At 49.5% G+C, this 13,644-nt stretch overlaps 1 protein-coding gene across 1 annotated transcript; it reads right to left on the bottom strand.

Annotated features, from left to right (window-relative positions):
* Window positions 1–2,097: 2,097 nt before the first annotated feature.
* On the bottom strand, window positions 2,098–12,564 carry TBC1D20 (TBC1 domain family member 20). Its single transcript, XM_069750993.1, has 8 exons — window positions 12,432–12,564; window positions 8,239–8,424; window positions 8,077–8,157; window positions 7,475–7,661; window positions 3,653–3,754; window positions 3,439–3,580; window positions 3,171–3,358; window positions 2,098–2,685 (listed from the first exon to the last, which is right to left on the bottom strand). The coding sequence occupies exons 1-8, from the start codon at window positions 12,460–12,462 to the stop codon at window positions 2,430–2,432; spliced, it is 1,173 nt and encodes a 390-aa protein (XP_069607094.1). The 5' UTR covers window positions 12,463–12,564; the 3' UTR covers window positions 2,098–2,429.
* Between the last annotated feature and the right edge of the window lie 1,080 nt (window positions 12,565–13,644).

Below are 13,644 nucleotides of genomic sequence, written 5' to 3'. Positions count from 1 at the left end.
TGAAGCTGCAAGCAATACAAAAAAAAAAAAAGTGTTGCCTCCATCTTTCCGGGTGTTTATCCTATAACTATATATCACCAGCATTGCACTAGCATGGTGGTAGAGTTTCCCTTTAGTTGGTGCAGAATGGCCTATCATATGCAGAGAGGCTGATGGTGAAAATACTTTCTCTCCGCCGCCAGAAGAAATAAATCAGCATTCACTATGAATTGCATCGGAAAGAAGGGAAATTCTACAGCTCAGGGAATTATCACTCAGGAGTGCTGAGCTAGGGGAAATACGAAAATAGCAAACACCATGCTCCTTCCAGCCCACCCCGCACAGATATAAACATCAGATCCTAGAGACGTGCAGACCTGGTGTTGACCAAAAAAATAAATAAGATTTTCTCCCATGGTCGCTGTTAGGGTTAATGCACAGTCAGCAGATTTTGTTTTCTTTATTCTTCCAATTATGAGTGGTGCTTGATGCAGAAAAAAACTTCATTCACATGTTTGGGACTGATGATCAAGCGTAGAAATTTCTGCTGCGTCTGAACTTACTCTTAGGAAATGGATTGAAAGACGCATTCATTTGATGGATCTGCAGTGACCTTGACTGAGCACTAGATGGCAGTGCAAGCTGCATGAGCAAAGCAGCTGAAGATGGCGATGATTTACGTCATTTAAAGGGAACCTGTCACCCCGTTTTTTCAAGAGCTAAAAATAGCGTTAAATAGGGGCAGAGCTGTGCTTTACATTAGTGTATTTTGGAGCCTTTATTCCCCACCTATGCTGCCGAAATACCTTTGTAAAGTCGCCGTTTTGGGCTGTCGCTCACGCTGGTCAGGTCATATGGGCGTGGTGACAGCGCTGTTTCTCCCCCAGATCTCCGTTGGCGGCGTAGTGGTGTGAGCATGTCCAAGTGGCGAATCCACTGCGCAGCTTCAAGGAAAATAGCACGATCTGCGCTATTCAGCCGTTTATCGGTAAGCGCGGCCATCTTTGTGAGGCCGCGCGTGCGCAGATGGTTCTTCTCGGCTTCCCGGGGCTTCAGGAAAATGGCCGCGGGATGCCGCACGTGCGCACATGGAGATCTCGGCGGCCATTTTCCTGCAGCCGAGATGCGAACTCGGCTTCAGGAAAATGGCCGTCGAGATCGCCATCTGCGCATCCCGCGGCCATTTTGGCCCCAATTCCTTCTAGCACTACTCCGGCGTTTCTTTTTTTACTGCTGGAATTGTATCACTCATGCATGTTCCCTGCTCCTGGTATTATACCTAACAGAAGAAGATGACGGCTGCTATCGGCGCCGCTCCGATCACTTTCCTGCAGACCTGCTGGATCGCACCGATGCTGGGTGATCCGGAAGTCATTTGTCAATATAAGACTACTAGATGGTGGCCCGATTCTAACACATCGGGTATTCTAGGATATGTATGCGTAGTGTTTAGCACAGCCCACGCAGTACATTGCGCAGCCCACGGTGTACATTGCCCAGCCCACGCAGTCTATAGCAATGTGGGCACCATATCCCTGTTATAAAAAAAGAATTAAAATAAAAAATAGTGATATACTCACCTTCTGGAGCCCCCGGATCGAAGCAGTTACCGACGCTCATCGTGCGCTCCGGTCTGAAGAGTGCATTGCGGTCTCGCGAGATCATCATCTCGCGAGACCGCAATGCATGGAGCGGTAACCGGGGCGTCGCGAGGAGCGTTGGTAACCGCTTCGATCCGGGGGCCACCGGAGGGTGAGTATATAACTTTTTTATTATTTTTAACATTAGATCTTTTTACTATTCATGCTGCATAAGGCAGCATGAATAGTAAAAAGTTGGTCACACAGGGTTAATAGCAGCTTTAACCGAGTGCGTTACACCGCGGTCAACGCTGCCATTAACCCTGTGTGAGCGCTGACCGGAGGGGAGTATGCGGGCGCGGGCACTGACTGCGGGGAGGAAGGGGCGGCAATTTTCCTCCAGACTGTGCCCGTCAGCGACTTGGATTTCCATGACAGACAGAGGCCGCGAGCAATGAATATCCGTGACAGAAGGACAGACAGACGGAAGTGACCCTTAGACAATTATATAGTAGATAAGCCATAACAAGGCCAGAACTATGATAACTCAAAAAGAGTGGTATTATATATTTATCATAAAGTGAACAATTATGTACAGATATACACAGGTTATTCAGCTGTGTCCCATGCCGGGGCGACCTTCATTGCCTCATGGCATTAACAGAGGGATCCCAAAAGTGAACGGTTAATGCAACGTGTCCAGGTCCAAGTGTAAAGTGGCAAAATAAAGTCAAATGTGTTCGGAGAAGGCAGGGAGTGTGGATATTGAGGTGCTGGACAGGACAAAGGCACAGGTGTGGGGTGCAATCTTCACCCGATGAGATGCTCGATGGATGACAAAACCACAGACTCTCCAATAAAAGCCCCCAGTTATGGGAAAATCTGCAGTTCAAATTTGGGGGCCCATTCCAGAGCGCTCTTAACAACAGCAAGTGCGGCGGCACCTAGAGCCACTGTCAGTCCCATGACTGCCAGCTTCACCAGTCTGTTAGTACGGGGTTTGGTGAGGACAGCCTTGTTCCCGGGCTCTGGCCGAACCATGTCCCTGAAACGTCTGCGGAGAACCATATCCGGCCGCTGCTGGGTGGACGCAAGTTCAAAGTCTTTAAAGGTTGACACCGCAGTCCTATATTAAATGAGAATAAATAGATTTAAGCACAAATAAATGACCGGCATGGTCTAAGTCAACACATGAGGCACTCGGTGACATAAAAGTTGGACTTTTGAGTTTCATTCCCATCTAAAGCTGCTTATCCAAAATTCCACTGGTCAGCCTTGTAAAAGGTTTATCTCTGCCCCGCTGTCAGCCACATGACCATTTAGCTGAGCGTACGAAAACTGGCAGGATTATAAAAACACAGCTTTGGATGTGAATGGAGAAGAAAGGGTCAGATCATTTTGCGTTAGCACAGAAAAAGGCTTCATAAATAAAGTTCCCCTTTAAAAACTACTGCGTGTAGTTACGAGAGCAGTGACCATACTGCTTGGGCCTTAATGTGTGTCCCAGTTCCCTCAGGAGTGGACATTCTTCAGATTGAGGGTCTTTGGGTGCCCTGATGTCCCCTTCTACAGCCCTTGGAAGTAGTACCACTGCTCCCAGCTTGCCCTCACCTTTCCGCCTGATGCTGCTGGGCGGCTTCCCTGGATAGTTCAGATGGGGGGAACTGGACGAAGAGGTCGCCGGCTTTGCTGATGAGAGTCTCGTAGGGCAGATCTTGAGGGATCTGTGACAGCAGGTGGTGGACGGACGCCATGTCGCACTCGCACTCCATCACCTCCGCCTCTCTGTGTAATACAATCTGCGGGGAGGAAGAAGAGGATGGTCATTAGAAAAGGTGGACTACACCAGCTTTTCATACGTCACGGCGCACGCTCTTACCACAGCCGCGAAGTAGATGGGCATCAGCGGGTGGCAAGCCAGGAAGAAGTCGTACAACCTCACCACGTGCCTAAAGTCTGACAGGACGTGCCCGAACCATGTGATGAGCCAACTTAGGGCAAATATGGTGCCAACCTCTGCCCTGTGGATAACACACACAGTCAGCTGCTCCTCTAAGTGCCCAGAAGGAGCTCAAAGCACAGGATATACCCACCGAACCATGAAGTCATGCAGTGTCGGGTTCACAAGCTCTATAATGGGCATCAGGTAGTTGAGGATGTGCTTTGTGTTATCCATGCTGGGGTCCATGAAGTCCCTGTAGGAAAAGAGAAAGAAGGGCTGAGCACCACAAATTGGACGGAGTGAAGGTAAAAGGCGTCTGGAGTGGAGATCCAGTCTGTGGATGTTGGAGCATGCTGAGAGTTTTAGTGGTTTGGAAACCACAGCTATAGATACTATATCTTCCTGGAGGGAATATGTGAAGCTTAGAAATACAGTATTAGGGTGAAGGTTTTACAGGGTGTGATTATTTCTGTAACAAAGTAAAAAATAAATCAAACAACTTTTTGATCCTAGATATATATGGGGTAGTTAGCACCAATATATATCCTGTGCTAAGTATACTATATACAACCAATTGGTTAATCCCCCACGTAAAGAAGGATCCTATATGCCCAGATCGCTAAAGCTTACATATGCAATTGTTTACACACTATGTAAGTCAGTATTGTTCACAATTGCATATGTAGGCTTTAGCCATCGGGGCATAGAAGATCCTTCTTTACATGAGGGATTAACCAATTGGTCGGATATAGTATACTTAGCACAGGATATATTGGTGCTAATACCCCATATATAGGCTTTATAATTGGAATCCCTTGCCATGTATATTTTGTCTGATCTCATCTGCAAGCTCTTAAGTAATGTTTCAACTCCAATTTGTGATTACTGTAGGTGTGTATGTTGATATTCTTTGCAATCTGTGTTCCTCACATTGGAGGTAATTCTCTTTATTTAAATTGTGAGTATTTTAAATTTAATTTGTATTTAATAAAATTGATTAATCTTGAAATATACAGTACAGACCAAAAGTTTGGACACACCTTCTCATTTAAAGATTTTTCTGTATTTTCATGACTATGAAAATTGTACATTCACACTTAAGGCATCAAAACTATGAATTAACACATGTGGAATTATATACCTAACAAAAAAAGTGTGAAACAACTGAAAATATGTCTTATATTCTAGGTTCTTCAAAGTAGCCACCTTTTGCTTTGATGACAGCTTTGCACACTCTTGGCATTCTCTTGATGAGCTTCAAGAGGTAGTCACCGGAAATGGTCTTCCAACAATCTTGAAGGAGTTCCCAGAGATACTTAGCACTTGTTGGCCCTTTTGCCTTCACTCTGCGGTCCAGCTCACCCCAAACCATCTCGATTGGGTTCAGGTCTGGTGACTGTGGAGGCCAGGTCATCTGGTGTAGCACCCCATCACTCTCCTTCTTGGTCAGATAGCCCTTACACAGCCTGGAGGTGTGTTTGGGGTCATTGTCCTGTTGAAAAATAAATGATGGTGCAACTAAATGCAAACCGGATGGAATAGCATGCCGCCGCAAGATGCTGTGGTAGCCATGCTGGTTCAGTATGACTTCAATTTTGAAAAAATCCCCAACAGTGTCACCAGCAAAGCACCCACACACCATCACACCTCCTCCTCCATGCTTCACGGTGGGAACCAGGCATGTAGAGTCCATCCGTTCACCTTTTCTGCGTCGCACGAAGACACGGTGGTTGGAACCAAAGATCTCAAATTTGGACTCATCAGACCAAAGCACAGATTTCCACTGGTCTAATGTCCATTCCTTGTGTTCTTTAGCCCAAACAAGTCTCTTCTGCTTGTTGCCTGTCCTTAGCAGCGGTTTCCTAGCAGCTATTTTACCATGAAGGCCTGCTGCACAAAGTCTCCTCTTAACAGTTATTGTAGAGATGTGTCTGCTGCTAGAACTCTGTGTGGCATTGAACTGGTCTCTAATCTGAGCTGCTGTTAACCTGCGATTTCTGAGGCTGCTGACTTGGATAAACTTATCCTCAGAAGCAGAGGTGACTCTTGGTCTTCCTTTCCTGGGGCGGTCCTCATGTGAGCCAGTTTCTTTGTAGCGCTTGATGGTTTTTGCCACTGCAGTTGGGGACACTTTCAAAGTTTTCCCAATTTTTCGGACTGACTGACCTTCATTTCAAAGTAATAATGGCCACTAGTTTTTTTACTTAACTGCTTTTGTCTTGCCATAATACAAATTCTAACAAATTCTAACAGTCTATTCAGTAGGACCATCAGCTGTGTATCCACCAGACTTCTGCACAACACAAATGATGGTCCCAACCCCATTTATAAGGCAAGAAATCCCACTTATTAAACCTGACAGGGCACACCTGTGAAGTGAAAACCATTCCCGGTGACTACCTCTTGAAGTTCATGAAGAGAATGCCAAGAGTGTGCAAAGCAGTCATCAAAGCAAAAGGTGGCTACTTTGAAGAACCTAGAATATAAGACATAATTTCAGTTATTTCACACTTTTTTGTTAAAGGGAACCTGTACCGTTAAATAGGGGCAGAGCTGTGCTTTACATTAGTGTATTTTGGAGCCTTTATTCCCCACCTATGCTGCCGAAATACCTTTGTAAAGTCGCCGTTTTGGGCTGTCACTCACGCTGGTCAGGTCATATGGGCGTGGTGACAGCGCTGTTTCTCCCCCAGATCTCCGTTGGTGGCGTAGTGGTGTGCGCATGTCCAACTGGCGAATCCACTGCGCAGCTTGAAGGAAAATAGCACGATCTGCGCTATTCAGCCGTTTATTGGTGGGTGCGGCCATCTTTGTGAGGCCGCGCGTGCGCAGATGGTTCTTCTCGGCTTCCCGGGGCTTCAGGAAAATGGCCGCGGGATGCCGCGCGTCAGCACATGGAGATCTCGGCGGCCATTTTCCTGAAGCCGAGTTCGCATCTCGGCTGCAGGAAAATGGCCGCCGCGATCGCCATCTGCGCACGTGCGGCATCCCGCGGCCATTTTCCTGAAGCCCTGGGAAGCCGAAAAGAACCATCTGCGCACGCGCGGCCTCACAAAGATGGCTGCGCCCACGATAAACGGCTGAATAGCGCAGATCGCGCTGTTTTCCTTCAAGCTGCGCAGTGGATTCGCCAGTTGGACATGTGCACACCACCAACGGAGATCTGGGGGAGAAACAGCGCTGTCACCACGCCCACATGACCTGACCAGCGTGAGTGACAGCCCAAAACGGCGACTTTACAAAGGTATTTCGGCAGCATAGGTGGGGAATAAAGGCTCCAAAATACACTAATGTAAAGCCCAGCTCTGCCCCTATTTAACGGTATTTGTAGCTCATCTTGAAAAAACGGGGTGACAGGTTCCCTTTAAGTACATAATTCCACGTGTTAATTCATAGTTTTGATGTCTTCAGTGTGAATGTACAATTTTCATAGTCATGAAAATACAGAAAAATCTTTAAATGAGGTGTGTCCAAACTTTTGGTCTGTACTCTATATGGACATTGTGCAGTTAAGTCATTCCTTGCTTTATAAAAGTGAATAGTGGCTGGTTTTGAACAAAGTAAAAAGCAGAAACTCTGCAAATAGTCTTAGCATGTTTGCAGCACCGATGTAGGTATACGTGTCTCCATGGTGACCCTCAAGTCATGTCTTCCTCCACTGCCCGCTTTGCTTAATTACCCACAGGCAGTAAAGAGGCAGATGTAAGCTGGTCTGTAAAAGGGGTTAAGCGGAGGTAAGCAATTAGTGTGGCGGGAAATCACAACTGTCCCCATCCTGCGTGATGACACTGTACCGCTGTGGCCAATGGTTGCCGTAGTCCTGTGCCATCATTATGGATGGGGGTTATGAAATGTTAGTGTATTAGAGGATGTAGAGAGTTACAGCAATGTGCGCTGCGAGCAGGAAGGGTCTGTAGCATGTTGGGTATGAAGGTGCCAGATGTGGAGGTGTGGGGGGCTCATACAGACCCACCTTAGGTGATGTGTGGACAGCTTATCCACCAGGAGAGTGGCTACCGGCCCTCCCACCACCAGCAGGAAAGTGACTACAATATCATGATATCCCTGGTAATAGTGCAACTGCAGGTTTCGCGCCAACACCTGCAGGATGATGTCAATCAGCTGCTCCTGCAAGTCTTCCCGCTCCTTTAAGGGCATACCTGTGAGGCAAAACCAGACGGAGCACCCCATGTTTGAGAAAAGACAGAAAAACGTAAGCCTCAACCCAAGTCCCGAAAGTAAAGTCGGCCCTCCCCTCACCACATTTATCCAATAATGGGCACGGTGGAGAATGCCAGCCTTCACAATAGATCACTTCCACCCCAACTAGCAGGACATGAGGGTCCCCTCAACCATTATTACAAACCCTTTCACTATGAAAAAAATGGGGCTTTTATTTATCCATTGTCCAAATCAGCACCCATGAGGCACAGTGCCGGATTATCAGATGTCTGGATAATAACATAAAGAAGACTGGAATTCTCCTAAGAATGTGATCCGCGGGCAAAGCACCATGGGAATTGTAGTTTACCAGTAGATGAAGTACACCACCCAATAACCCCACTGACATCTCACCGGGGGGGAAGCGCCTCAGTGAGCGCCGGACGTCCAGCAGCACCTGCTCATAGTCCTTGTTGTTCACCCGCAGTTCAGGACCTGCAGAGATAAGACAGCTAGTCAGTGGTGACCCCGTCTCTAGTGCCCCCCAGTGCTATTCACACAGTGCTGCTGTCATACCTGGGGGTGGAGGCAGCTCCTCAGTGCTGACATTCAGGAGTCTGGGCCACACTTGGCATCGGATCTCATCAGTAAGAAGACCGCCCTCGCTGATTGCCATCCGCCGGAGCGTCGCTACATCTGGGGGATCCTTGCTCAGAGCCTTCTGGATGTCACATAACTTCCTGCGCCTACGGAATTCATTGCCTAAGGCACAAAGTGAGGAGGGTGACCGGGAGATGTATCTGCCAGGGCTATAATATCCAGCAAAAATGGCACCCACATGTCCACACACTATTACAACAAATTATCCTTCAGCCTGCCTCCTTCCCCAGCAAAACCAGCCTCCTTCCTCTGCAGAGCCCTGGCAACCTACCTCTTCCCCTCCCTCACAAAGACCCTTCTATCTTGTAACCCTTCTCCTCACAGACCCCCTTAAAAGGAATCTGCTGCCTTCTCTTCTACCACCCAAAAAATCCTCACAGCTTCCCTTAGGACTCCAACCGCTCACAAAGTCCCTGCCACCTTTTGTTCCTCCACAGAGCTGCAATCATTTAGAGTCTCACTCCTGACGGAGGATTGAGGGCTGACGCATACAGTAGGGTGTCATATGCCGGGGTGACGCGTACAGCAGGGCACCATATGCCGGGGTGACGTGTACAGCAGGGTGTCATATACATGGGTGACAGGTACAGCAGGGTGTCATATACTGGGGTGACAGGTACAGCAGGGTGTCATATTGGGGTGACAGGTACAGCAGGGTGTCATATATTGGGGTAACAGGTACAGCAGGGCGTAATACATTGGGGTGACAGGTACAGCAGGGCATCATATATTGGGGTGACAGGTACAGCAGGGCGTCATACTGGGGTGACAGGTACAGCAGGGTCATATATTGGGGTGACAGGTACAGCAGGGTCATATATTGGGGTGACAGGTACAGCAGGGTGTCATATTGGGGTGACAGGTACAGCAGGGCGTCATACTGGGGTGACAGGTACAGCAGGGTCATATATTGGGGTGACAGGTACAGCAGGGCGTCATATTGGGGTGACAGGTACAGCAGGGTCATATATTGGGGTGACAGGTACAGCAGGGCGTCATACTGGGGTGACAGGTACAGCAGGGTCATATATTGGGGTGACAGGTACAGCAGGGCGTCATATACTGCGGTGACAGGTACAGCAGGGCGTCATATATTGGGGTGACAGGTACAGCAGGGTCATATATTGGGGTGACAGGTACAGCAGGGCGTCATATATTGGGGTGACAGGTACAGCAGGGCGTCATATATTGGGGTGACAGGTACAGCAGGGCGTCATATATTGGGGTGACAGGTACAGCAGGGCGTCATATATTGGGGTGACAGGTACAGCAGGGCGTCATATATTGGGGTGACAGGTACAGCAGGGCGTCATATTGGGGTGACAGGTACAGCAGGGTGTCATATATTGGGGTGACAGGTACAGCAGGGCGTCATACATTGGGGTGACAGGTACAGCAGGGCGTCATACATTGGGGTGACAGGTACAGCAGGGCGTCATACATTGGGGTGACAGGTACAGCAGGGTCATATATTGGGGTGACAGGTACAGCAGGGCATCATATACTGCGGTGACAGGTACAGCAGGGCGTCATATTGGGGTGACAGGTACAGCAGGGCGTCATATATTGGGGTGACAGGTACAGCAGGGCATCATACTGGGGTGACAGGTACAGCAGGGTCATATATTGGGGTGACAGGTACAGCAGGGCATCATATACTGCGGTGACAGGTACAGCAGGGCGTCATATTGGGGTGACAGGTACAGCAGGGCGTCATATATTGGGGTGACAGGTACAGCAGGGCGTCATATATTGGGGTGACAGGTACAGCAGGGCATCATACTGGGGTGACAGGTACAGCAGGGTCATATATTGGGGTGACAGGTACAGCAGGGCATCATATACTGCGGTGACAGGTACAGCAGGGCGTCATATTGGGGTGACAGGTACAGCAGGGCGTCATATATTGGGGTGACAGGTACAGCAGGGCGTCATATACTGGGGTGACAGGTACAGCAGGGTCATATATTGGGGTGACAGGTACAGCAGGGTCATATATTGGGGTGACAGGTACAGCAGGGCGTCATATATTGGGGTGACAGGTACAGCAGGGCGTCATATATTGGGGTGACAGGTACAGCAGGGCGTCATATATTGGGGTGACAGGTACAGCAGGGCGTCATATATTGGGGTGACAGGTACAGCAGGGCGTCATATTGGGGTGACAGGTACAGCAGGGCGTCATATATTGGGGTGACAGGTACAGCAGGATGTCATATTGGGGTGACAGGTACAGCAGGGTGTCATATTGGGGTGACAGGTACAGCAGGGCGTCATATTGGGGTGACAGGTACAGCAGGGCGTCATACATTGGGGTGACAGGTACAGCAGGGCGTCATACATTGGGGTGACAGGTACAGCAGGGCGTCATACATTGGGGTGACAGGTACAGCAGGGCGTCATATTGGGGTGACAGGTACAGCAGGGCGTCATATTGGGGTGACAGGTACAGCAGGGCGTCATATTGGGGTGACAGGTACAGCAGGGTGTCATATTGGGGTGACAGGTACAGCAGGGTGTCATATTGGGGTGACAGGTACAGCAGGGTGTCATATATTGGGGTGACAGGTACAGCAGGGTGTCATATTGGGGTGACAGGTACAGCAGGGTCATATTGGGGTGACAGGTACAGCAGGGTGTCATATTGGGGTGACAGGTACAGCAGGGTGTCATATTGGGGTGACAGGTACAGCAGGGTCATACATTGGGGTGACAGGTACAGCAGGGTCATATATTGGGGTGACAGGTACAGCAGGGTGTCATATATTGGGGTGACAGGTACAGCAGGGTGTCATATTGGGGTGACAGGTACAGCAGGGTCATATATTGGGGTGACAGGTACAGCAGGGTGTCATATATTGGGGTGACAGGTACAGCAAGGTGTCATACATTGGGGTGACAGGTACAGCAGGGTCATACATTGGGGTGACAGGTACAGCAGGGTCATATATTGGGGTGACAGGTACAGCAGGGTGTCATATTGGGGTGACAGGTACAGCAGGGCGTCATATATTGGGGTGACAGGTACAGCAGGGTCATATTGGGGTGACAGGTACAGCAGGGTGTCATATATTGGGGTGACAGGTACAGCAGGGCGTCATATATTGGGGTGACAGGTACAGCAGGGTGTCATACATTGGGGTGACAGGTACAGCAGGGTGTCATACATTGGGGTGACAGGTACAGCAGGGTGTCATACATTGGGGTGACAGGTACAGCAGGGTGTCATATTGGGGTGACAGGTACAGCAGGGTGTCATATTGGGGTGACAGGTACAGCAGGGTCATACATTGGGGTGACAGGTACAGCAGGGTGTCATATATTGGGGTAACAGGTACAGCAGGGTGTCATATATTGGGGTGACAGGTACAGCAGGGCGTCATATATTGGGGTGACAGGTACAGCAGGGTGTCATATATTGGGGTGACAGGTACAGCAGGGTGTCATACATTGGGGTGACAGGTACAGCAGGGTGTCATACACTGGGGTGACAGGTACAGCAGGGTGTCATACATTGGGGTGACAGGTACAGCAGGGCGTCATATTGGGGTGACAGGTACAGCAGGGTCATACATTGGGGTGACAGGTACAGCAGGGCGTCATATATTGGGGTGACAGGTACAGCAGGGTGTCATATTGGGGTGACAGGTACAGCAGGGTGTCATATTGGGGTGACAGGTACAGCAGGGTCATACATTGGGGTGACAGGTACAGCAGGGTGTCATATATTGGGGTAACAGGTACAGCAGGGTGTCATATATTGGGGTGACAGGTACAGCAGGGTGTCATACATTGGGGTGACAGGTACAGCAGGGTGTCATACATTGGGGTGACAGGTACAGCAGGGTGTCATACATTGGGGTGACAGGTACAGCAGGGTGTCATATTGGGGTGACAGGTACAGCAGGGTCATACATTGGGGTGACAGGTACAGCAGGGTGTCATATTGGGGTGACAGGTACAGCAGGGTCATATATTGGGGTGACAGGTACAGCAGGGTGTCATATAGCAGGATGCAGGGGTGACAAGTTCGGAGGGCCCTCTACACCCCATATGTCGCCCTCCTTACACCCGCAGTATCCTAGCCGCCTGTTATGGGTAGTAGTTACCGTGTCTCCCCGGCTCGGTGCTCACGGGCATGCTCGTAGACTAACCGGTGCCGTTACCGGCAAAACATCGCGAACACACTTCCGTACACTCGTCTCATGACGTCACCGCAGTGGAGACCTGCGCAGTAGAGTGACATCACCTGACCGGAAAGGCGTGGTCCGTCCAGAGCCGCTGCCCCTCCGCTCGTGTGTTCCTTCCCTGACAGAAGAACCCGTGTGCTTGTACTGTAGCTGGAGACCTCCCCGGCCCGCTGCAGTCACCAGCCCTGCACGGCAGGGAACGTAAAGCGACACATGTCCTGCTCTGGTTGTCGTTATTAGCAACCACCGTCAGCTGAAGCTGAATTGTGACTGGTTTTCCCATTTTTGCTGTGAGCAGCACCTGCTCCTCACCCCATACCCATCCTATCTAAAGGCTTCTAATCTCTGCTGGGGGGAAATGAACGTTGTTCCTCTAGTCAGCCTTGGCCTGTCATTCACAGAGGCGCGGTCTCAGTCATCGCTCACTGTGACAGTAGAGATCAATCCATACGGGATGAATAACGCACCCGTTTTATAGAGCGGCCGGTTCCAGAGGCTTTTCGTGGGGTTTTTTAAAACATTTTTTGTTACCTGCGGATTTACAGTGGGTTTCCAGCTTTTTTTGTGCAGACTTCACCTGCGGTTTTACACCTGCGGATTCCTATTGAGCAGGTGTAAAACGCTGCAGAATCCGCACAAAGAATTGACATGCTGCGGAAAAAAACGCGGTATTTTCCGCAGCATGGGCACTGTGGATTTTGTTTTCCATAGGATTACATTGTACTGTAAACCTGACGGAAAACTGCTGCGGATCTGCAGCCAAATCCGCAACGTGTGCACATACCCCCTTATACTGCGCTTATAGCAGGATCTAACAGGCCACTGTACCCTGGGGTCATCTGAATGCCTCGGTACCATGGCAACTACAATCGCGAGGGGGGTTAGATGATGTCAAAGGGGTCTGTTAAAGGGACTCTGTCACCTGAATTTGGAGGGAACAATCTTCAGCCATAGGGGCGGGGTTTTCGGGTGTTTGATTCACCCTTTCCTTACCCGCTGGCTGCAATATTGGATTGAAGTTCATTCTCTGTCCTCCATAGTACACACCAAGCAAGGCAAGATTGCTTCGATCGGTTCCAAAATCGGTTAGAACCAATGCTGCAGCGTGTCATATACAGCTGTTACACTTGGG

Source organism: Ranitomeya imitator, chromosome 2 (assembly GCF_032444005.1).
Source record: "Ranitomeya imitator isolate aRanImi1 chromosome 2, aRanImi1.pri, whole genome shotgun sequence".
NCBI lineage: Eukaryota > Metazoa > Chordata > Amphibia > Anura > Dendrobatidae > Ranitomeya > Ranitomeya imitator.
Note: the sequence above shows the minus strand (reverse complement) of the source record. Positions and strands in the feature narration are given on the sequence as shown.